Source organism: Pomacea canaliculata, linkage group LG1 (assembly GCF_003073045.1).
Source record: "Pomacea canaliculata isolate SZHN2017 linkage group LG1, ASM307304v1, whole genome shotgun sequence".
Classification (NCBI taxonomy): Eukaryota; Metazoa; Mollusca; class Gastropoda; order Architaenioglossa; family Ampullariidae; genus Pomacea; species Pomacea canaliculata.
Genome location: NC_037590.1, coordinates 39,411,624 through 39,435,317, shown reverse-complemented (window position 1 = coordinate 39,435,317; position 23,694 = coordinate 39,411,624). Strand labels below are relative to the sequence as shown.

Below are 23,694 nucleotides of genomic sequence, written 5' to 3'. Positions count from 1 at the left end.
AGTCATTATATCCGTGACCAGCATCCACCCGCAAAAAGCCGTAGCGTTGCCCCAGTGATCTCGTTGCCCCTGAACAAGGTAGCAACACATCACCGATGATAAATTATTTCCTCGTGAGTCACAGATGATTGTGGGAACAAAACTCAGTTTTTTTCCGGTAAAAACGACATCACACCGGAAATTACCGCAGCTGTCCAGGGCTCGCAAGGTCAGCTGTTGGGCGGAAGTAGTTCCCATGGACAAGGACGGGAAATGAGTAATGTTTGTAAATATTGCATCATACCCCTCTCACCACGTGACTTAGATTGCTGTCCTCATGATGAGGTCTATGCAGAACTATTTTTACAACTGACTTAGTGTTTCGAGAAACTAATTCCGCTTGAAAATGGTCCTAGACAAGAGGCAGGATGACCGAGTCGCCCATGAGTCCATCTTTTGTCACTTTTTATTACACCTCTCCACCCAGTCACAAACTCAAACACAAGCACAAATATTTACACACATACAAATTATATGCATACTTGTATTCAGTCTATGAAGGCCAATAGATACAATGAAAAAAAAATGAAAACCTTCTACTTATACTTTCTTTGTGTGTGTGTGATAGTAGTGGTGGTCGTATTCAATCTGAGAAAGACATAACTGCAATTTAAACGATGAAACCCTTTTCTGGTGTGTGGAGGGGAGATAACTGGTGGTGGCATCCGGTCTTATTCCTTTTACACGGATATCAAGAAAACAAGGTGCGAGAGGTAGACTAGCATTTGCGTGCATGGAAAACCCCGAGAGGACGATCGAGTGAGTCACTCGATAATTGAGCCGACGACCGACGACGTGGATAAGCTAACTAGTGACGTGAACTTTTGCAACAGAAATAACTTCAGACTTCACCGAGGGTAAACCGTATACACCACATACGTCACCGAGGTAAACCCTACCCCACTGGCAACCAGTACTCAGCACAGGCGTCTGTGTCTTGTCTCCGAAGTCATAAGGCGGTATCCAGACCTAAGCTCTCTGTCCAGACATCGGGTATATAGCTTAACCCCCGGGGCTTGTGGTGACAGAGTCGTGACAAAGGTGCCCCCAGTGTAAAGTAACCTGAAGCGATGTTTGCCTTTGGTTTCTTCACTTTTCTCTTGGTAAAGGTGGCTGAGGCAGGAAGCGGTGGCAAGTCGCTGGCCCGTAGCAAGGTGGGGAAAAAACGAGGCAAGAATCTTAGTATGGTGGTTATGAAGCGGTGGTACAGCCAGACCATAGGCAGAATGTGGAGGTAACAGCCACAAATGTATTCCAAAGGTGGTGATGGTGGTACGAGGAGGGATGGGGAACTCTTGGTTCTTGTTGTTTGAATGGAAGGCTGAAGTGCGTTGTTCGGCGTGTCTACGGTAAACACTTGCTGGTTCGCTTTGTATCATTAACAGTGTGTGTGTGTGTTGCTCGCTCGGGTGTATCAGGTCGTCTAGACCTACCCGATCACCTCAACAACTTCCACTCAAAATCACAACACAAGGTCACTTTGGCTGCTGGTATATCTTCTCAGAAAAGAGACGCAGTTGTTCTTCCGATCGTTTCTTTGTTAGTGTGTGGGGTTTTGTTTTTTATTTGTTTGTTTGTTTAGATGGGTGGGGATTCCTTCTTTTCAAAATCAACTGGCCATGGTACCTGGATTCTCTCGGATCAGTTTCTGCCGTCGTATTTTTACTAAATTTGCATAACTAACAGCTGCCACCCGCTTTTCCACCCGCCACACTGCTTTATAAGGTATCATGGAAGCGCGACGGTTGGACAAAGGACAGCGGCAGGTAGTAATGGAATCTCCACGCTCTTCTTTTTATTTTTTCTTTCAAGGATAGGGTTTACAAACCCACCAAGTATCTGTAAAGTACAGCAGCGTTCTTCTTGTTCACTTACATATGTTTGAAGGTCATGTGACCTCGACAGTAACGGGAAACTATCGTTGTATCACATGACAGTCTGTTAATTTATCTTCTGCTGTCAACTCATGGAACCGCTTCTGCACCTGTTGATGAGCGCTACCATAGGTCTGTGTGTACTACCTTTGTGTGGTCCACTTTGGACCAGTTTAACATAAATAACAACATAAAGTTTACAAATCACACACCATCACACACACAACGCATCAATCAGTTCGTCAGTGATAAGCATTACTATCATGTTTTTAGTTTTATTTATTCACATAAATCTATAATTCAATCACACGATATGTTGAATTACACAATAATCCAAGTTTGCACGCGGGTGTACACCCCACACACACACACTTGGCCCTATAAGGCAAAATGGATTAATCATTTGGTCCCCTAAACACCAATGTGAAATGAGCAGAAAAATATTTTTCATTTCTCACTCGCTCACAAAAGCACACACGCACACCCACGCGCGTATACATATATGCAGATGCGCGTACACTCATGCATAATACTAACACGGACACACAAACACACACACAGTATGGTTTGTGGACAGTTAAACAGGCAAGCTTGAGCGGTTAGCAGTTTTTGAAATGATGCGAAAAGCTGTGATATGATCTCTCAACAACACAGTCTGCATCAGTCAACGGTCGGGTACCTGTGAGTCAGCACAAGCTTTTCCCTTCGCTCCTCCCATGCTTTCATCGTCCATTCGCTCGTCCCATGCTTTCATCGTCCACTCGCTCGTCCCATGCTTTCATCGTCCATTCGCTCGTCCCATGCTTTCATCGTCCATTCGCTCGTCCCATGCTTTCATCGTCCATTCGCTCGTTCCATGCTTTCACTTTCGGTCAGTCGTGACACCACTGGCTTCTCCTCTCGACCCCTACCCCATCCCTTTCATCCTTACCTCCGCAATAATGAAACAAAACGGTCATACCACCGGTCGATTTAAATCACAAAGAGATTCAAGATAGTTTATATGGAAAGTTAATCTACTTCGTCTAGGTAAGACAACAGAAACAATTATGACATTATTATGCTAGACATAATAAACTGACATAGAGCATTGCTACCCAGTTGTGTGGAGCTGGTGAAAGTCTTCATTTGCCGAGTTTGTGGCCAGCACAGTCAGTTTATGGAACAATACTTCTCTCTCTCTCTGTACACATGTATGTAGAACTTCTCAAGTTTTCTTTTGCCGGGTCTTATTGCACCCCAGTTCCACACCAAAGCACACACACGCACGGATATAGGAACAAGTAGTGGTTGAAACAGTTGATAAGAGTTACCTGTGAGCTGAAGCAGACGTTACACGTGATGTCTGATTCTACTCTAAACCGAGCGTATGACAAGAGCGAATACTGAGGACAAAATAATGACCTGCTTTTACTTCCCGATAACTTTGTCTTTAGATGAAACCTCATCCGAGATGTTCCTGGCTTTTCCTACTGGAATATACAATTTAAAGAAGAGTTTAAAAATACGCAAACATACGTACGGTCATACATATGCACACAACCCTCACCGCCCTCCACACACACAGTTTGTTCACATCAGGTTTTAGCACGTTTGTGCTCAGCATTTGTTCTGTCACGTGTCTCTGTACAGACTTAGAAAGTCTGCAAGTCTGTAGTCAGTCTGTCTATTGATCACGTGGTACAACTGCGCATTGGCTTAGCAAGGCTTATCCGTTAGAATCTATGGAGTCCTCGGAGAAACTTCTAGCAAGAGTGGGCGAGGCGCTGCTGGAGAAGGTGGGAACAGTGGAATCTGTGCTGGATGGGGTAGACGGGGTGGATGGCGTGGTTCGAGCTGGAATCAGTCTCCCGACGGGCCGGAAGTTGGTGTCTATCTCGTCGTCGCTATCGAGCGTTTCATTTGCAGCTGATCGACTCCCATCCTTGTCGTTGACGTGGTACACGTGGTCTCCGATGACGATGGTCTGGACACCCCTGTCCGATTCTTCTGCCACGCCTTCTTGCCTTGGGATGAGTTCGGGCAAAGTAGAATCTTTCGGGAGCGAAGAGAAACGTGGCCGTTTGGCGGCGCTCGCTTCCGAGGCATCGTGTCTCCACGAAACCGTCTTCGGCAACTGTTTTTCTGCTTCCTTCGGACAATGGGAGCTAGGGGGGACGACTTTAATTCCCAAGCTAACCGAGGAGTGGCAGGTCCCGGATTCTGAACCCTCACTGAGCTGCTTCTGTACTCGCCGGAAACCGTTGAGATCCTCTGAAACGCACCAAGGGGCCATGGCCAGTCTTCGACTGAGCATGTTCTGACAGTTGCTTCTATTCTCGAAACCCTCTGTGTCCGTCAACGGATAAGAAAGGGCTCTCGCCACTTGTCTGCTGTTCGAGGACACCTGTTGAGACGTGGAATTATCATCAATTTCGACTCCGCTTCCCGAATTGCCTGCCCCTTTGACAACAAGTGTATCGAAACCGTTGAGACCATTTTTAACGATTGTATCTATAACGGGGATCTTCGGTACAAACGGATTAAGTTCCTGTATGAACACCGTGTGACTCGGGTCACTCAAGTCTGCTTCGATGGTCTCGTTCGCCGAAACCTCGCCTGATTCCATGATCCCATCCTCGTTAAGCATATGCAGAAAGCCACCTCCGCTGACCTCGACCGATTCCCCAACCTCGCCATTACCCACTACAGTAGCGAAGCCCCCCGAATCCACACTTTCGTCATCAGCGATGTCCTCGTCACCAGTCAGCTGGACGCTGGTCTCTAAGGCGACCTCTTCGAAGTAAGAGTCGTCTTCCACGACAAAGTATGTGACAGACTCCGCAGGCCAGGAGACACGCTTCTGGTAGTGCTTCTGCGCCGATCCCTCATTGACCATGAAGACCGCAGATTCGCTTTTGGCTCGTCGCCGACCAGCACTTGAAGCGATGCCCTGGTCGTTGTCCTTTTCATTGCTCGTCGCCGAGCACACAATGACTACTTGCTGACCTCCAGTCTCGATGACCTTCTGACCAAGGCCGAGCTCTGACGAGGGATGAGAGCTGGACAGCAGCACGCCTCGCGTTGGAACAAACTGACTGGCCACGTGGTTCAGTCTGCGGCAGTCGTGGTCTTTGAGAAGTGTCTTGAGTTCGAAGTGCCCACGACGAAGCTTATCGATTTCGCTTTTTAGCTTCTTGTTATGGTACTCCAGCTGACAGTTGGTCTGTAAAACAAACCCGCATTTAAGTTCATCGCTGACTGATTTTCCTTCTGTTGTTACAATAAGAATATTATGGCTAACGGGAACACTGTTAAGATGAGGAGAGAAACTTTGGAAAATTGAGACGAGCAATATCAACAACAGCAGAAACAGCAATGATGATGATGATGATGATGACGATGACGATGATGATGAAAGAAAATGAGGAAATTAGAAGTCGTCTTAGCAGCACTAGCAACAGAAGTGGAATGTATGGGATGTGTTATTGTGTTGATTGTATTGGAGTGCAGAGTGTGAAGCTTGCAGTGAGTCCAGACACGCACCATCTTCAGCTCCTCCAGACGTTTCTTGCTCTTCTCGCGCTCCTTGCGAGCCCAGTTCCTCTTGTTCTCTCGCTGCCTCTCCAGGCGTCGCTGCTCCTCTGGAGACAGCTAAAGGGAGAGAAAATGGTCGTCTGGTTAGATGTATGCACATTTGTCTTCCAAGCAAGGTACCTAGGTACATCATCGGGTAGATGCCGCTTTACGGAGAACACGTTCGAGTAGAGATTTTACTCTAAAGTCAAAGGAAAATTCAAGTGAAATGGAAAGCTGGGCTTAAATGACAAACACTCACTGACTCATTTCCGCTGAATATTTCGAGTTTCTAACAAATCATTTACTTATATTCTGGTCTAAATCACTGCTGCGCTCAGGGTTTTGCAGGTCGCCATGTTTTTTGCTCTTTCGCAAACGGAACCTAATTCGTGGGAGGAGCCATCTGACAAAAAGTGATTTACGTTATCAAAGCTACAACCAATGAGAGAACTGGGACTATATTGTCTTAATTAGGCCTATTCACGAGTGTATTCATTTAAATTTGAAGAAACATCTTATACCGAACTCAACCAAATGATTTAAAATTACGTCATCATTGTACGAGGACTTGTCATTAATCCGGCTCTAACGGGCTGCTAACACAAACCGACCGAAAACACGCTGAAGATTTGAATATTACTGCTCAACAATGTCAGTGTCAGCCTAGTCAGCAAACCTGTTAACATTATTTTAAGCTTTGTGCAACGTATGTGCAAGATGGCAGGATTGTTTCCACCTGTTACATCGAATCCCCGGAGTCAGAAACTCTGTCGCTGCGTGTGAACTGCCCCTAAGTCGGACATTTTCCGTTTTAGCACTATCAGTTGCAGCCGCCTTTCTTCCTGAGATAATCTCTCGGTTTGGCAAGGGCCACTGTGCTGCTCACTAGAGCGGAACGACTGGAACACTGACCTAGGTGAATTTACATATGTAACTGACTTCCTGAACTGGTGTTCCTGAGAAACGATAGGTCAGCCAAGAGATTCCGTACATATTTATGGTCTTAGCGTGTGTGTGTGTATATATAGTATATATAATGTGTTTGCCAAGAAAATAATCCCTTATAGCGGCTAGGCTGTAATGTAATCCTGTTTTAACTACACTGCCAACTACACTTGGTCACCACAAGTCTGTCTTCACATCAAAGACCGTAAAGCCTGACACCAAATACTCCCTACCCAAGACTTTTTCTATAAGCTCCCTGAATGAAGCTTGGAAAACTAGACTGCCTGGTGCTGTATGCTGTATACAGGGCTGTATGCTGCTTTGTGTCGTATTCATGAGCACAAATATTGCTTTAATAGGGGTGCGTGTGTCTACTAGCAACCACTGCACTGACCCACGCCAGTTTCACCATTAATGTAAGCATGGCGCCATAACATTTCTTGGGGTATCAAAGATATTTCGATTTCCTTTCTCCGATTTTCAGTTGTGTGTATGTTGGTCTGTGAATGCCCCTACATCCGTCGACTGCATGGTGCACTCGACCATATTCTTACAACAATACAAGAAACTACTTAATATCAACGGGCTCTGCAGCACGAAATCCCAGGAGGCATTGCTGCATCCCAGAACCTTCTGCAGCAGAGCCGTCCGACATCCAGCGTTGTGTCTCTTATCTAAGATTATCTACAAGCTGATTTCCCTCCATGCACTCTCAAAAAAAAGGGTACATGGGTATAAATGATGAAGGAAACATAAGCACTACTTCCTCTCCGTACATAAAAGTGTCTTTAACTTCAGAAGATGAAGGAACCCTCCTGCTCCTTGCCCTATGTCGGTTGTGTTCTCTATTTCCTGACACTATGTATGTCCGCCAGACATAATTTATTCCCTCTTTGCATGGAAAGGTTGACAATCAACAGTTTGAATTTAAAGGCAGGGAAATGTAGTCAAGGTCTGATTCTCAGGCGTTGGCATGCAAGTACCCATGTGTACATGATGCACGCCTACGATTGAAAACCAGATGTACTTTTTGGAAAAAAATAATTATTATTAATCAAAGACAGAGAAAATTCTCAAGAAAGGTTTAATTTTAATAAACTATTATTTTTTATACTTCTGGGTTCTAACAGTTCTGGTCGCAATGATTCCTTGTAGAAAACCACTTTTCTACTACAGCAAACATGTAGTCGTGCGGTTTTGTTGGTTCTTCTGTAAGGTGAGAAAGACAGAAGGATTGTAAGTACTTGCCTATGTGCTAGGTGGAAAGAGTAGCGAGAAATGTGTCAGTTAAGAACCAGTAGGATCAGATTACCAGGACTGGACAAAAGCGGCAGAAAACCATTTTTTTTTTTTTTTTTACTTTACCTCCGCAAAGGCCTCGGTGCGTGTTACTTGATAGTGACCCGTAAGATGAGAAGAGAAAAACTGAAAGGACTTAAGTGGGGTACAGGGGTACATTCAACAGTGGATACACGCTCATGGTCCTACAACCACGACATCATGAGAGTTTGTAAAGATAAGTCTACAGGATTCTCTCTGTAGTCTTTATCATGTCACAGTCACGCTTGGTGAGGTCTGTAGGGAGGAAGGCAACGAAAATACCCACTGCTGTTGTGTGGAAGGAAGGAATGTTACACCTGAGGCACATACAGCTAGGTTATAATGTTCATTTGTCACCAGAACTAGTTCTTTACGAATTGACTGGCATTGTTGTTTAACTTGTCGAATGACTGCTTAATGTTTTGGCTGCATGTGTGTTCGCGAATGCAAATCTGATGAGTCCTGAGACTGACCACGACAATCATGAATAGTAATATCTCTGAAGACAAGTTCGTGGTAATATGTAAGCCTATGTTTATTGCTTAAATCTTCCTTTAAAAAATAGACTTAAGCCTAAAGTATAATTATTTTAATATTTTTGATGATAAATGATTCACTTTTGGGGGAGATTTTTTTTCGCCTAGGGCACAGCACAGACCTGCACCGGCCCTGAATGTAGTGCCAATTCACAGTCTGTTCACCGCGTTTCTAGTTGAAGAGAAAAGACGACATTGACATACAGTAGAAGACAACCAGTCACGTGTGAAAAAGCTCAAGCAGGGAGTGTTTGACGACCCCTTCACCCCTCCTCTTGCACGCTGTATGAACTGTAATAAAATGCACGTTTCGCTTTGACATTAGAGATCGCGCCCTCGCTTTAACCCCATTTTTATTCAGGAACTATTGTGTTTCCCCTCAAAGCGTAACACCAAACGCGAGAAAACACTTTCTTATTTGCCGTTTTTGCGATGATGCAGATTTGATCCACTAAACAAGAAAGTGACCCCTGAGGTCATGACCCGTCTGACCCGTCCCACCTGAAGTCATGGCACGTTCCACTTGAGATTATGACCCTTCCCAACTAAGGTCATGACCATTATGACCCATCCCAACTAAGGTCATGACCATCTCATCTGAGGACGAGAAGTGCTCACCTTGTGTGAGGGTCTGGTATCCCATAGGCCTTTCGTGCTGATACCCCGCGAGGCCAGGTTGTCTGAGACCTTTGCCTGCAGAACGCGGCGCACCTGGAATCCCTGAACTCCACGATATGAGCTGGGGGTGGCCAGAGTACACATCTGATCTTCATTAATGACCAGTTACCTGCCAAAACAAAAAGAACTACATATAAAGTCACTTCAAAAGAATGTTACAGAACAAAGTCTGAATCTCTCTCTGTTATCTGACCCTGACCCTGACCCTAACCCATGGCGCTAGGTTGGTGAACGTGTAGCAGGCAACGAAGCTGCTTACATTTTGAGTGTTTAACTGTTTAGTTTTAACCATTCAACTGGCGCCGAAAAACACCTTATGCAGGTGAAGCAGGGGTAATTCATTGCCCTGGTGGAACATGGGGAACTCTACAATGGCGATGACTTTTTCTTTATTTCGGTAGGCTCGTGCCCATAACCGATATCGGGGGAGGGGAGGGGAAATCAATCGTTCAAAATCCTGAGCAAATTTAGCAAATTATTTAGAACTTGTCTTGGCAGTCATTGGGGGGGGGGGGGATTAACAATTAAAAATAAAGGGAACAGGGGGAACTCGAGGACAAACATCCTGTTTCCGAATATAAAGCGGGGACCAGACCCCGCAGATGGTTTTGTCCTTCCACTGGAACCGTAGTTATAAAGCAATGGCAAAGATGTTCTGTGGTAAGGAAACATGAAATAGCGTACGTGGTATCTGGGTATTGAATTTAACTACGAAAACAATACTTTTTTGCTGAATTCCCGATTTTTCCGTATGGCAAAATGAGAAACTCAAGGAAAAGTGTTTCCGAAGTTGTGTCCAGACCCTGCGGACTACCTTGTGTTCCTCTACCCCAGGCCACCTTTGCCTCCGCTTTTGTAACTATGACTCGGGGGGGATAAACCAAAATCCGTGGGGGTCTGAATACCACTTTATAACTTCGGAAACACGAAGTTTGTCGCCGAGTTCCTGAATTTGCCCCAGGACAACGACTTACCCTCGTTATAACTACGGCTCCACGAGTGTTTACTCTCCAACCATTGGTCGTCTTGCTGACTAACGAGTGAAGGTTTGTGCCAAAGCCTAGGGCAACTTTAAAACAGGGCTAGCTCCCTTGCCTCTCTTTTCATGCTTCCGACTCTTTCGTCTGCTAAAATCTGAGACCTTCACTGAGCTCAAGTATTGGGACCCAAGCACGGAGGACTTTGAATAGCCCTGTTCATGTGTGCAGCTCTAGGCCCACAGAATTGTAAATGTCTTTGTGTGAAGCTGTTCACACTGCATTCAGTGCTTTTCCTTAGTGCAAAGAAGGCATAAAATATCGTTTAATGTTGTCTTATTCGGTTACTCCTGCTGCTCCAAGTGTAAGTTTGTATCACTCACCAGTCCGACTGATCGAGTTTACAAAACAAGCTCTGGCGAAAAGATAAGATTCGAACCCTCATCATAACTGTGTATCCATCATGCTATCCTTTACCAGCTGGATATATCGGCTACCTACAGACAGTTATCATTGTGTATTTATGAACTCACGGCAGGCCTGTTTAATTAGTCTTACCAGTCGCTAATTAATCGAAGGATGTCCCTGCCAATAACTTTCTCTGTGTGTGTTAAATATGGCGGACACCATGACTGATTTAGTTCAGCAACAGTAAACACATTATTTTCTCGATCTAGCAAATAAACTAGACAGATATGATTGTACAGAACTGTTCCATGCATACCGTTTTATTATTATTGAATTCATAATCTGCTGAACAGATGCCATAAAAGCAAATTAAACATCGCAATAAACGTTTTTCCCACTTGTTTATTTTATAAAATCGTCGCCACCATCATCTAATCTCGAACAGCATCTTTTGGTCAGATTAAATACATTTGACTTTCAACAGCCTCTTCCTTGCTTTTTTTCTTTTTTTTTTAATGTTCATCGATTTCGTTGTAAATTTCCAACCTTACCCTATGACCCAATGACGCATGCGCAATAGCATCCTTTTCCGGGAATTCCCGTTCTGCCGGCCTTCATAGAGTGGTTCATGACTCAGGGTTAGATTGTCGGTGCTGGGGGTTACCACCTAGTTTCCTCCCCAAGTTAGGGCACTTTTTACCTGTGGGTAGGTGCCACTGTCCACGAATGTAACGTAAATGTTCCACGTCACTAATTCCTTTGCCGGGAGAAGCGCTGAAGGACTACGGCGCGCGGACGTGACCTATCTCATGTTTACTACGGGCTGCCTGGAAGTCTTGTGTTCTCCAGTCGTCTGCCATGTTTTTAGTCTTATTTTATCCTGGTGCTGAGCAGTCACGTCACTCTTTCCTATGACACTGCTGAATGGTGACGTCACACTTTCCGACGAGGCGTGCTGAAGTGTAACGTCACTTACTCTTTCCTGTGAGGCATGCTGAAGTGTAACGTCACTTTCCAGTGAGATGTTCTAAAATGTGACGTCATTTCTCCAGTGAGACGTGCTGAATTGTGATGTCACTTTCCTGTCAGACTTGCTGAATGGTGACGCCACACACATCTCTCCCACAGACCAGCGACAGCCCACATATCTGTACTTTGTACAGTCCTCTCCACATTAGTGTGACAAAGGTCGGGTTATCTCACTATCGTGCGTGCTTATCTCACCCTGGACGAGTTGCAATAAGTCACGAGACGACTTCCGCTAATGTAAGACAAGCAAGTAACTTTGCTAATGGTAAGCAGGCATATATCTACCGATGATGATTACTGCAAGGCAAGCAAGTTGTAGTTGTGCTCATGGTAAACAAACAGCTAACGTAGACAAACAAGCTGTAGCTGTGCTCAAGGTAAACAAACATCTACTGCTAACAGCTAACGTAGACAAGTTGTATTTTTGGCCATGGTAGTTAGGCATACATCCCGTGGACGGCGAGGGTTTAAAGACCATACCAAATGGCTTGCATGTTTAAGGTATTTATAGACATTGGCAAAATACTTCTATTATGTAATGAAAGCGTCTTACTTGCAGCCATTGTGAACTACTAGGTTACAAAGTACGTGTTTTGCACCTGTAATCAGCGGGTGGTGTGTGTGTTGAGGTTCACATCATTGGCGGCGGGGAAAAATAACATCGACGTCAGTGAGGTCAAAATTTTTGCCAATATTTGCTCCAAGTTGATTTCCAATTTTGCGCCACCGGAAATGCATCCTATAACGGGTAACAAAAATTAAAATAGAACAGAATTTGCGAACCAATCAGTTCACGAACTTCCATTGACCAAAGAAGTACTGCAAAAGTTTGGTTAGGGTTAGGGTTGAACATGGTGCACGAAAAGACACGCGGGTGCGCACACACATACGCGCTGACTTAACAACACGCAAAGAAGTGAACTGTTTCAGACTACCAGGCAGCTCACACTTCTGGAGCCCGATGTGTTACAGATATGCCAGATATGCTTTGATGGGTCGATTGACCTTAGGAGGGGGAGAGAGGTGAAAAAAATGAGGTTAGCAAAAAAGAAAAAAATTAAAAAGATAGCCAAACAATTTAGTCGTGTGGCAGTCGGTTGGGTACTGAAGTCTAGAGTAGTCCTCAGGAGTGTTCGCATTCTTCTGCAACCGTTTTCTTTCTTCATTGAACACTGATGGCACTTGACTTGAGTTGTAGGCTGTTTACTACAACTGCTGTCTTCTTAACGACCTACAAAATTTATATCCTCTGATGGAGGTCGTAAAAAAAAGCACTATGATCCAAAATTATTTGCAGCACAAGCTTTTATTGCCGAAACACTTACAATAAGACTTCTTTGACACACTACAAAAACTGCAAATCATACGTTCTCGGCATATAAACAATAATATTATTAACTTGAAAACGCTGCATCGTCAAACAAAAATCAGGCTACCAATACCTTTTGATTACCGACCGCTACTTGTATGAAGAAAGCTCGTAAAAATACTTTTATTGATTGAATGAAAAGCACATCAGCTGTGTATTATGTCAGTTATATTTTATATCTTTATTTTTATATCGTGTGAGTGGCCTGCTGTAGCAAAAACCTCAGGCATTGGCTACACACCACACTGACGTCAGCCTTTAACTTTGGCCGCAGCGCCATCTGAAAAACTCAGCCGCATTTTTTTTTTTAAATTATATTTCTCGAAAACCATGATTGTTTGCGAGTTTAATTTCTCTGTTAATTAGTGCTACAGACAGTTCTAAGAGCGTGAAGTGTGTTTACATTCACTGTGTGATCTTTCAACAGATGACAGCGGACGGTCTCGTGTCCGAGAAACACTTGTTGTTCCTGAGAAATCTTCTGAACTTTTTGTCACCTCGACTCGAAGGTAGACAGACGTCCTGGGTTTACAAGGATATGAAGCAATCAGGTGTCATAAATAGACAGTAGACACCCACAGTCCACAGAGCATTTCAGAGAAATTCTTTTTGTTCCTGAGAAATCTCGCAAGCCTGATGTCATCTCCATGATACGCAGTTGTGTTTACGCCGACAAGGTGCTTGACACTCCACTGAACACTGTTTTAATCATTCAAAAGAATGAAAATGAGGAAGGAAGAAAAAAAGGAAGAAAGGAATGAATTAATGGGTGAAAAGATGGATGGATACTTGAATAAACACGCAATCAGTTAACCATTCAGGTCAAGGCCAGGGTAGGGCATGGTCTCACATTGATTTTGCTCTTGACGAACAACACACCTTGGGTATTTCGGTGTTTCTCAGAAACTGCTGGTGTACTGCAGTAGTACAGTGTCCCACTCAATTATCAAACCCATTATTAAAATATCTTGCCATATTAGGTGAGGACAAAGGGTGTGGATGTGATGAGACCTGTGACAACACACACAGATGAGAGAGAGAGAAGTGTGAAGGAGGGTAATTGCATTTGTGACAGTTTGAATGAACGCGGGATACGGTCGTGCAATTGTGTTCTAGTTTTAACAACCACGAAAATGTGGCTGCTGAGATAACTAGCCACAATAAAGATAAGAGGCTGTCAGGCACACACCGCCATGTGCAACTACTGTGCGGTCTCTCTTCCTGGGAAAAAAAATAACACCCTATATCTGCACTGTGTGCTGAACTGTAAGAGTGCCTGACTACATGAAGACCTGTCTGTACTTCTGCTCAATGAACAGGCGTTATCTTAAAGTGGTTAAGGTTAAAGTACAGAAAGTTCACAAATCTTCTTCGTTGCAAATAATTGTATAAACATAAGGTAAATGAAAACACTCCCACAGCAAACTGCCCTTAGGGGCAGTGAAGATAGGTAGCTCAGAGTGTGTCAAGGAAGGGGCCTAACCCTTTCGTTTCACCGCTTTTACCTCTCCTGAAAAATCAAATACCCGATCAGGTTGAATGGGCATGGTGGGGTAGTTCATGCCACAGACCTGAGCTGGCTTTGAACCTTTTACTGCAAGGTCAAGAACAATGACCACAAGGCTATGAAATGAAGTGTTTTGTTTTTTTGTGTGTGCTTGCTTGTTTCTCGGGGGTGCACACAGTATTCTTTCAGTTACACCCGTCTGCAGGGGACACTCTATCTCTAGGTGCCTTGTTTGGCTGTAACCTCTACACCAGTCGTTGCGAAGGTCAGTGTCAGTATGAGACGCACGCTTACAAACGGTTATTTTGAAGCGCGACCGGGGCAACCGTCAATAAACCCTTTGTCATCAAGCAATGGAGTGAAAGGCGCTTGTTCTGAGCCCACAGTTTTTGTCCTACATTATATTCACCGCTTGCATGAATCGGATATCCACTAATAACTGAAACTGCAACCATGGATGCCGGCCAGACGGAAAGGGCTTCTCAGCCGCCTTACAGGTTAACAGAAATTTGTGCCGGCACGAGTTAGGGGCGCCCGGTGGTGTAGTGGTTAATGAAAACACTCACTTGTCGCCACTGCAGTGGGCGGCTCAGGGTTCAGACCTTGTCTCGGGATACTCTCTGTATGTGATACCAGGGCTGGGTGTCGGGGGTTTTCTCCGGGTACTCCGTTTCCGCCCCATCCCTACCCCAACCCCCATAGTGCGAAATTGCCGCAAGGTGGAAACACTTTCCTACTAAATAAACCAACCAACCAAACAACCAACGGTGACGTTATATTAATGGCAGCTTGATGGTGGTCACGTGCATTCTACCATATTTTTACACTTCCTAAACAATAATATTTGATATTTTTGTTACATTTTTAAATAGCCTTGCTGTTACTTTCATTTAATGCTTTATCGACAATGATGTAGCCTTGCATGTTAAACAATTCAGACCAGTTTCTAAAAGAGATGCTTGCTGTTTCGAAAGTAGCTTCCAATATGCGGATGTTTGTCTTCACAGACCCTGTCACGTGTCACAGAAGCATTTCAATAGTTGGTGTTTCTGTTGCCTCCTCATATATTTCCGCTTCACTCACTTCATCTAGTCGTCCTAAGTATAGCTGATCGTCCCTGTTCAGATTAGCTCTGTGTCGTGCATAGGGAAGTATCGAAAGGTTCACAGATATAAGTAACTCAAACAAAAACCTCAGCAACACATCCAACCTAAAACCAAAACTTACTTACCTACTAAAATGTGTCCATCACCAAATGCTGTTGATTTTCCAGAAATCCAATTGCTGACCTACTGGTGCAGCCTACTCGATCAGCAAACGCCTGTACTCGAAAAATAAAAAACCTCCTCCAATCTGTTGAGCGAGCAGACGAACTTTGAGGACGAGCGGAAAGCGGCAGAACTCACTTTGCGACTATCGTCCTTTCATCGAGCTTCGATGCAGACGACTAACGACACTCGCGATGCACACCCTCACACTGACCACAACAAACCCGTGTATGCATGTGACCGCGTGCCAGCCCTCCGTTCACAATAAACTTTAGGCCAGTTTCTCAGAAACTCAACGCAGGCGGCATTTCTCGGGAACTGATCGTTCGCCGTGCGCCAGCTTTGTCAGCAACGGCCGTTATCGACGTCACGCGGCCTTGACCCACTTCACCAGCGCGTGCTATATATAAAGAGGTTTTTTTTTCCTCTCTCTCTCTCCTATTAACTTCCAGCAGAATATCTTGCTCTTGCTGTGGGGTTTTCCGCTCCAGAGACTTGTTTCACTTTTTTGAAGTGTTGATACACGCTTGACAAGATGGCCGACATGGGACACGACAACGAACATGTATTCAACAGCCGATACAGTAATGATCCGGTGCAAGGGTTGGACACAGACTGACATTTATGCACTGCCTGCACCTTTCTTGTCTGCATGCTTCAAAGTTGTGGTATAGCTACATGTCGGTGTCACATATTACAGTAAATAACATACAGCTGGTTCTTCTGGCCCCTGTTATACCCTGACCAGTGATAGAGCACCCCGGATATCTGGATGAGAAATAAGATAAACCTGGGCTGGTGTTATCACACTGGTTAATCTGTTTATGATAGGGGGAGGTGATAACACAGTAGTTAATAATTTTTATTTAAAAAAACTCGTGTACCGAAAGGCCCTGCGTTCGGGTGTCGTCTCAGGCGACAAGGAAGGGAATTCACACAGCTGTGACAACGAAGGCAAACATATGCCCACCAGGTAGCACAAAAGGCGACAGAGGATAAAGAAAACTTTGATCAGACTGACAGATGGATAATTAATGTAGGCTGCATGGCAGCAGATCGTTGGTTCTGTCACCCAAAACATGGAGATAACTCTAAGAACATGTCGGTTTACCGGTTTATTTTGCTGTTTGGGATTTTTTTTTTCATTTTAGCTATGGCTGCCTTGGAGGCTTTAGGAGGTGCGGTTAGTGTTGTCAAACATGGATAGTTTTCCTTGTGCATGTGAGCAACATGGCCAGCCTGCGAAACCGAAGCTACTTTCGAAACAGCAAGCATCTCTTTTAGAACTTCTGTCCCCTCTCTTACTGTCTTACCATCCTCAATACTCAAAGATAACAGATACAACTGTAGTTTTCTCTAATCTTTCCAAGATCAACCATTTAAGTATGCTACTCTATTCAGTAAGTCATCTGCCAAGAACGATCAAAGAAGAAAGAGGGAGGAATAGAAACAGCTGAAGACAATGATAAATAATCACGTGATAAATAATCTTTACATACCAGGTTTTTGTTGCTATTAGCTATCCGCCCTCTTCTCTGTTTTATTGACATAGCAACCAAATAAACAGAAACATATGCATGCACATAATTTTACATATCATCATCCTCATCATACAGATCTCCACTGCTAGTCACGCATGACTGCACCGTACCTATGCATGTAACTCTGTCGGGTACCAGAATGGTAACCAACAACCCACCCTTACACTACATGACAACGGTGAAAAGATATAGATATAGTGTAGCGTGGGAAAGCCCCTGAAAAGAGGGTTAGTGGTCAAAGGTGTGGTTGACTTACCTGTTTCGTAGGTATAGAGGAAGTGCCGAAGGAAGTAAGCTTGCGAGACTGCTTGTGACTGAATGCGGCAGTGTTCTGCTTCACACAGCGGTAAGGGAGACTACCTTATTATTATTTTTTTTTTTTCGTGTGTCGGTGGAAATGAAAGTTGGAATCTGTGGCGAGGTCTATTTTTAGCGCCACCTCATTCACACTTCCTAGTGGGAGAGGAAGCAAAACAAGGGATTATGCAGGAGTTTTATTTTGGAGTGTGATGCAGCATGTATCACGTGCAGAGTACGCACGCACACGCACACAGAGATGTGGCTGGGAAGAAAGTGGGATGGTCGAATAAATGTGAGAAGGAAAAAGGGAATTTCCTACTATGCACACTCTTGTGATTATATCATTTCTATAAAGCGCCTGCCCCCACCTTCACGGGGGACAAAAACAAGATACAATACAAAGAGTCCTGACCACCCAAACTATTTCTTTGTGTCTTTTTCTTTCTTTTTCTTTCTTCGAGGCATAGGGCGACCGTAATGGGGGATTCCTTGTTATCACCTGCCTCGAATGAAAATGTGGTAAAAAGTGGTTTGTCTCGCCTTTTGAGTATTATTTGTTTACATCGCACTGCACAATCACAAAAATCTGCGAAAATCTGAAACCAAGACAGTTAAGAAGTCTCCTTTATTGTTTTATTTATGTTTAGTGTTGATGTAAGCACAGCTGTGGTTTAGGCGCTGTGTTGACGAAACTTGATTTGGACAATCAGGCCACAGAGGACCTTCAGACGGAAGTTCTTTGTATCGTGTATCACCAGGATCATGCTTCTCTAACGTGGGTGGATATTTGGCGGAAGGAGGGAGCGTGACAAGATGTATGAGGTCTGGCTGTGAAACCCAGTCCCCGTGGGTGGCTGGGTGGCTGGGTGGCTGGCTGGTCAGGAATGTAAGGGGGATAAGGTATTCATCCTTCATGCCGTTGAGGTGTATCAAGAGCTCTTGAGGTTCAGGCCGGTGTCGACTTCCACCGAAACGTTGTTCGTCCCTCGACAAGCTCGGTGTCAGTTGAGATGACCTTTCCCCTGGCAGGTGTTTCGACAAACCTTCGAGGTTACGTCACCCACGTAGCAGTTGCTACTGCCGCAAAATAGTATTCTATTTGTCATTTCTTCTTGCGACTACTATGGCAATGATTTATTTATTTATTTATTTATGGAAGGGGATTTGATGTCCAATGCTTGAGTCTTCAATCCCCTTGAGTTGTCATACATGAACATTGTTATTGATATAGATGGATTTTAGGGGGGTTGTTCAAAGAATGTGACATAAATTATATGATCATACACTATCTCGGTAGTTCAGCACTCCAAAATATGCGATGAATCTGATTATCAAATATATTTACTGTTGTCCTTTGTCAGTAGGCCTAGATTGTTAGAAATCAAGGTAGTGAGTGTCGGCACACCGAAGTGATTAGAGAATGGAGTTATCTGCTACCAAGATGGCGTCTCGTCTTGTCTCGTATACAGCCTACCTTTAGGCTTTGGTAATCAAGCACAAAATGAACCCCTCCATCCTTTCCAACCACTGATATAAAATTACTGGATAGACTCTGTGCGCGCGTAGTAAAGGAACTTGCCATCCAGGCATTATACCACTCGCAGTGTATTTCAAACCAGGCCAACCTTTCATGGAAGGGCACCCAGTAGTGTAGTGATTAAAACACTTAATTGTTTGTCACTACTGCAGTGAGCAGGTCCTGGGTTCAACTTTCGACTGGAGTATGGAGGGGGCTCTCTGTAAGTGACACCTGTTCGCAGTTTTCTCCGGTTTCCTCCCTCTCCATTGTCCCTCCCCTTCCCCCCACGCATGACATAGTGCGAAATCACCTCCAGGTGGAAGCTCGCTCTTACTAAACCAACCAACCAACCGACCAACCTTCCAAGACTCACTGTACAAAGCGGCAATGTATGAAAGGACCAGGCTTACTAAGGTCTCCAGCATCCATAAAGGTATCTGATGGAGCGATTGGCCTGACTGCCTTTCAAAAAGGCATCCCTGACGAGGCAGGTAAATGATCTCGTTTCTTCAAAGTCCTTGTAGTGTGCTTGCAAGCACTCGGTGCACGCTAAACCCATCCACCAGTGCACTGTGAGTTTTGACTGTGTCATCAAGTAACCCTTAATGTAGATAAACAGAACGTGTTGCCCGCCCATCCCTGTACACGATAAGTAAATCCCTTTCTTAACGTTTGTTCTTATCTTTGTCCTTATTTATGCATGCGCTTAAAGTTTGTTTATATTTGTCTTTACTCAGACACCAAAGCTGAAAACACTCTGTAGCCATTAACAGTCATCCGAGATAACCAGAAGGTTTAGAAGTGCTAAGACCTCTTCATCCTTGCCTTTGTACGATCTTGAACATGTTGTGTGGTCCCTGCAACGATAATAATGTATGCACGTGACTGCGTGACCTTAGAGGATGGAGGTGTTGTGTCATGTTCTGATTGCAATTCGCATGCGCAACACTGGAAACGCCCGCTTTTGGTCACAAGTTTGTGGCAGCAGACAGGGCATTGGGTCATATCCTGCTCCGACGTTGATAATCAACCTCGCGGACCGTGCGTGGGGCCGCAGTCGGCTGCGTTTCCGCCTGCCGCCGCTGGAGCTATTTTCAGAGACAGACAACCGCTTAAAGAGGACAGGAAAATTCCCCTACCAAAATAATATCGGGAATTTACCGTTCTCTTGGCATCCTTGTCCTGCGTGCTGCTGCTATTTTCTCATTCAGCATCCCACGACTTCGCTCATCGCAGGAATTTCCCCTTGGCTATTTTTAGCCTCGAAGGCCGCATGCTCTCCATCGCTTGGCGCAGGCTCCGGAATCTGAGAGCATTACCGACCTCTTGACACGATGTGGCGGATGTTGATGAAAAGTGGCTGTATTATTGTTAATGATATAATAATAATGCTTACATTGAAACGCCTGCTTGAGACCCAAGGCCTAGTTTCTCGAGGGAAGATGAGCGCCGAGTTGCATTTACATCGTATGGTAGATCATGTGCTGGTCCACAAGAATACCGTGAAGCAGGAAATGTTTCATTCTTCCCTCTCGTACTTTGTGTCTCCATTCCGCATCATTCTATACATTGCGTTAATATCATTTAGAAATACAAAACAATGCTCTGTAACTATATACTGTGTATATGAGTTTTTGAATACACTATGTCTATTTTGTCTATTTTATAAAAATTACAAGTGTCTCTAAATTATCTTAAGCAATAAGAGCATGCTTCTTCGTGAGCGTGGTTATATAACTCACACATTTGTTGTTGTTATTATAATTATTACTTTATTATAGATACGGCTATTCTGCATACTTTAACTATATTCCAAGCTGTATATATATATAGTTTCTTCAATGAGGTTTTATTACCATCCTCTCCCCCAACGCCTCTGAATACGCGGTAAGATGTTTCCACATTAATCATTATCAACATGCATTAATATATTAATGGGCGAGTTTACAATCGCTGTACACCATGAAATGTTTTGTAACTTCCTCCACCCTCCACTTTGTCTTGATGTCTAAAACTGAGACAATAAACAATGTCAGGGTCATGCCTCTCACTCACTTACTCAATCATTCTGAAATCTTTTTCTTGAATGTCCATAAAAATATTTATAGAAGGGGGTTGAAAGTCAAGATAAGAAGACAAAAGAACACGCATAAATTCTATCAATAAACAGCTGAGTAAATTAAAGTCGACAACTCTGACCCGCGAGATTGTAAACGTTGAGCACCGAAAGGATGTAAGTGTCAGAAAGGAAAGGAAAACAATAGACAGTAACAGGATGTAGTCAACAACCAGCAGTCAGTAGGTGGATGGGACCAACAACCACCAGACAGTGAGTGAACAGGGCCTAAAAATACCAGACAGTGATTGAAAAGGGCCGGAAAAAAATCAGGTACTTGGCCAAGGACATGGCCAGCAAGCACCAGACATGACGAAAAATCCCCAAGCAATGGTAGGGGTGGGTGCCAAAGGAATGCTAAGAGCAGAAACAATTAGCTACCTTGTCCTGCAGTCAATTACTACAACCGCTGTGACGTTCACCTTTCCGGAATGTTCACTGCTGCTGGTGGTGCGGCCTACATTCTACTTCCCTGTCAGTCTGTCATTACAATGGCTCATCTATCTCCCTTTATCTTTTCGTCAAGAGGTCTTTTCCTTTAGCTCACCGACCTCGGTGGCCTGTTATGCATTCTGTCTCTGTGTGCTCGTTCTGTATCAGAACAGTTGATTACTTGAATCTGGCCGCTTGTCTACCCTTCGAACCTATCTCCAGTGGAGAACTGATAGGCTCGGCGACTCCTCTATACTTCTGGCATCTTCTGACTTACCGCCATGTCTTCCTGCTGACACCCAGCAGTCTGTATACTATGGAGATCTGGGCACGCACCTGTTCCTTTGTCAGGGTGTTTAGAATACCTCGCCTTTATGGCTTCGTACCTTGAAGCCTTCTCGGCTGGCCTTAATACCTACCTTCAATGTGAATACCTCCAGTATTGTAATTTTTGTTCCCCCAATCTTCCTCTCTCTCTCCTGTCATGTGTTTTTGTAGCTTGTACCTGTGATACCTGTATTGATTTCTCTTGATAGTCCAGGTGCACTCACGGTCAAGCAGGGAAGTACGCTATGTAAGTATTTTTATCGGAAGAGAACGGCAACGATTTACGCCACTTGACATGTAAGCTTTGTTTCTTCTGTAGCCACTAAACTGTTAAACAGTCGTGGTCCCAAAGAAATCTGTGGGTCTTGACAAACAGAGAGACTGCATTATGTATTACCACACGAGGTTCTTTCGATGTGAGGTTCGTGCAACACTCTACGGGAGATCAAAAGGCGTAAAAAGATAGATAAAGGTCGTCCTCTGAGCTTTTCAGGTCGTTGGGTGGGGTGGAGGGAATGTGAGGTATGAGACTTCACTTTTCTCGGAAACAGTTTTACGTGAGGGCGGTGCCCATCTCTCTCCCTCGCTGCCTTACGTTCCCCAGCCCTCTAGGAGTCAGGACTACTCGAGTATCAAACCACTGCCAGCATTCGAACCACTCGGTTATCCGCTTTTCCCTAACAGCCGTGCAGATTAACCAAAGGTTTAGCTATTCTTACATATTAAGTTTCATATGATGTCGGGTTCGTATATCCAACGATAGCGAATGTCACTCTGTGCTTCAGGACATTTTGTTATGTAAATAAGGGCGCACCTTCAAATGTAAACATAGGAAAATCTATAGGTATTCACATATAAAGCACAACCAAAACTCAGTTTCAAATCCATTAAATAGTGATGATGTCATAGCAGAATTATGATTAATATTGACCACACACACACTAGCTAAAAATCCCAGTTTATACATCAACCTCCATCTTTGTACACATTCAAATTTTTATCTTTTGGGGTTCTAATGCCTTTGTTGTTGTTGTTGTTGTTGTTGTTGTTGTTGTTGTTGTTGTTGTTGTTGTTGTTGTTGTTGTTGTTAATTTTCTTTTACTTAGAGGAGCAGATAGAATTCCAGGCTGACAGAAACACCGTTGAATAAATCTTCAAAGCACACACATACACATCGGCAACTGGTCGAATCTCCCTCCCCTCCTCCCCCCTTGCGATACGCCTTTAGAACGACGTACAGCTCTGTCACGGTTAACCCTTTCCCCTCTAACGAGAAGCGGAGAGGACTTTTGAACTGGAAAAACACGGAGGCACAGACTGGTCGATGACAAGCTCCTATTCATATAATGGTTTTTCATTTATTCTTTCTTTCATCCCTTGACCGATAGCGTACATGGTTGTCTGGGGAGACCGGAGAGATACAGCTGTTGCCAATTAAGGTTCTCCACGTAGGCCTGCCTTGGGCGACAGTAAGCAAGTTTACGGACTTTCCAGCAGAAAAATACCTTTTGATACATGCTGAATTTTCTATCAGCTCAGGAAGGGGGACTAAATATTCTGCACATTCTAGTTTGGTATTAGTGAGCCACGGTGACCTAAAAGCATAACACGCTTGAGGGACATAATCTCCTGTGGTGTGACAGACCGCGTTGCATCCCTTGAGACCAGTAATTTGTTTACAAAAAGGTGTCTGTCGTCTCTTTTCTTAAGTTCTTGATACTTATCTTTCTTCATCACTGTCCTATATTTTGAGTTTATCTGGATAAATTACTGTTATATTTGTGTAAATATTTTTGTTCGTGGCATGCTCTTGTAACAAACACGTGTAAGAGTAGCAGACGATACAGTCATAAGCCCCGAGAAAACCATGTGATATAATTAGCCAATGAACATTGACCAATGGTGCTGTAATTAGATGAAGGTGCATTTTCATTGGGTCAAGTACGTAAAA

The 23,694-nt window shown here is 44.1% G+C and overlaps 1 protein-coding gene across 2 annotated transcripts; it reads right to left on the bottom strand.

The window, feature by feature from the left end:
* Positions 1-2,172: 2,172 nt before the first annotated feature.
* Positions 2,173-17,692, bottom strand: LOC112565681. Of its 2 annotated transcripts, none has more exons than XM_025241336.1 (4): positions 17,306-17,692; positions 8,891-9,059; positions 5,439-5,546; positions 2,173-5,118 (listed from the first exon to the last, which is right to left on the bottom strand). In XM_025241336.1, exons 2-4 carry the CDS (start codon positions 9,032-9,034, stop codon positions 3,622-3,624), a joined length of 1,749 nt encoding a protein of 582 aa, XP_025097121.1. In that variant the 5' UTR covers positions 9,035-9,059; positions 17,306-17,692; the 3' UTR covers positions 2,173-3,621. The 2 variants fall into 2 exon arrangements, with proteins under 2 accessions (XP_025097121.1, XP_025097110.1); XM_025241325.1 differs by lacking the exon at positions 17,306-17,692 and adding an exon at positions 15,472-15,901.
* Positions 17,693-23,694: the final 6,002 nt, after the last annotated feature.

Excerpts from the sequence above, each read along its gene's own strand:
- LOC112565681 (XM_025241336.1), bottom strand. The coding sequence starts at position 9,034 with ATGTGTACTCTGGCCACCCCCAGCTCATATCGTGGAGTTCAGGGATTC. Across the intron at positions 5,547-8,890 it reads ATACCAGACCCTCACACAAG|CTGTCTCCAGAGGAGCAGCG; the intron begins GTGAGCACTTCT and ends CTCTCCCTTTAG. Across the intron at positions 5,119-5,438 it reads GTCTGGAGGAGCTGAAGATG|ACCAACTGTCAGCTGGAGTA; the intron begins GTGCGTGTCTGG and ends TTTGTTTTACAG.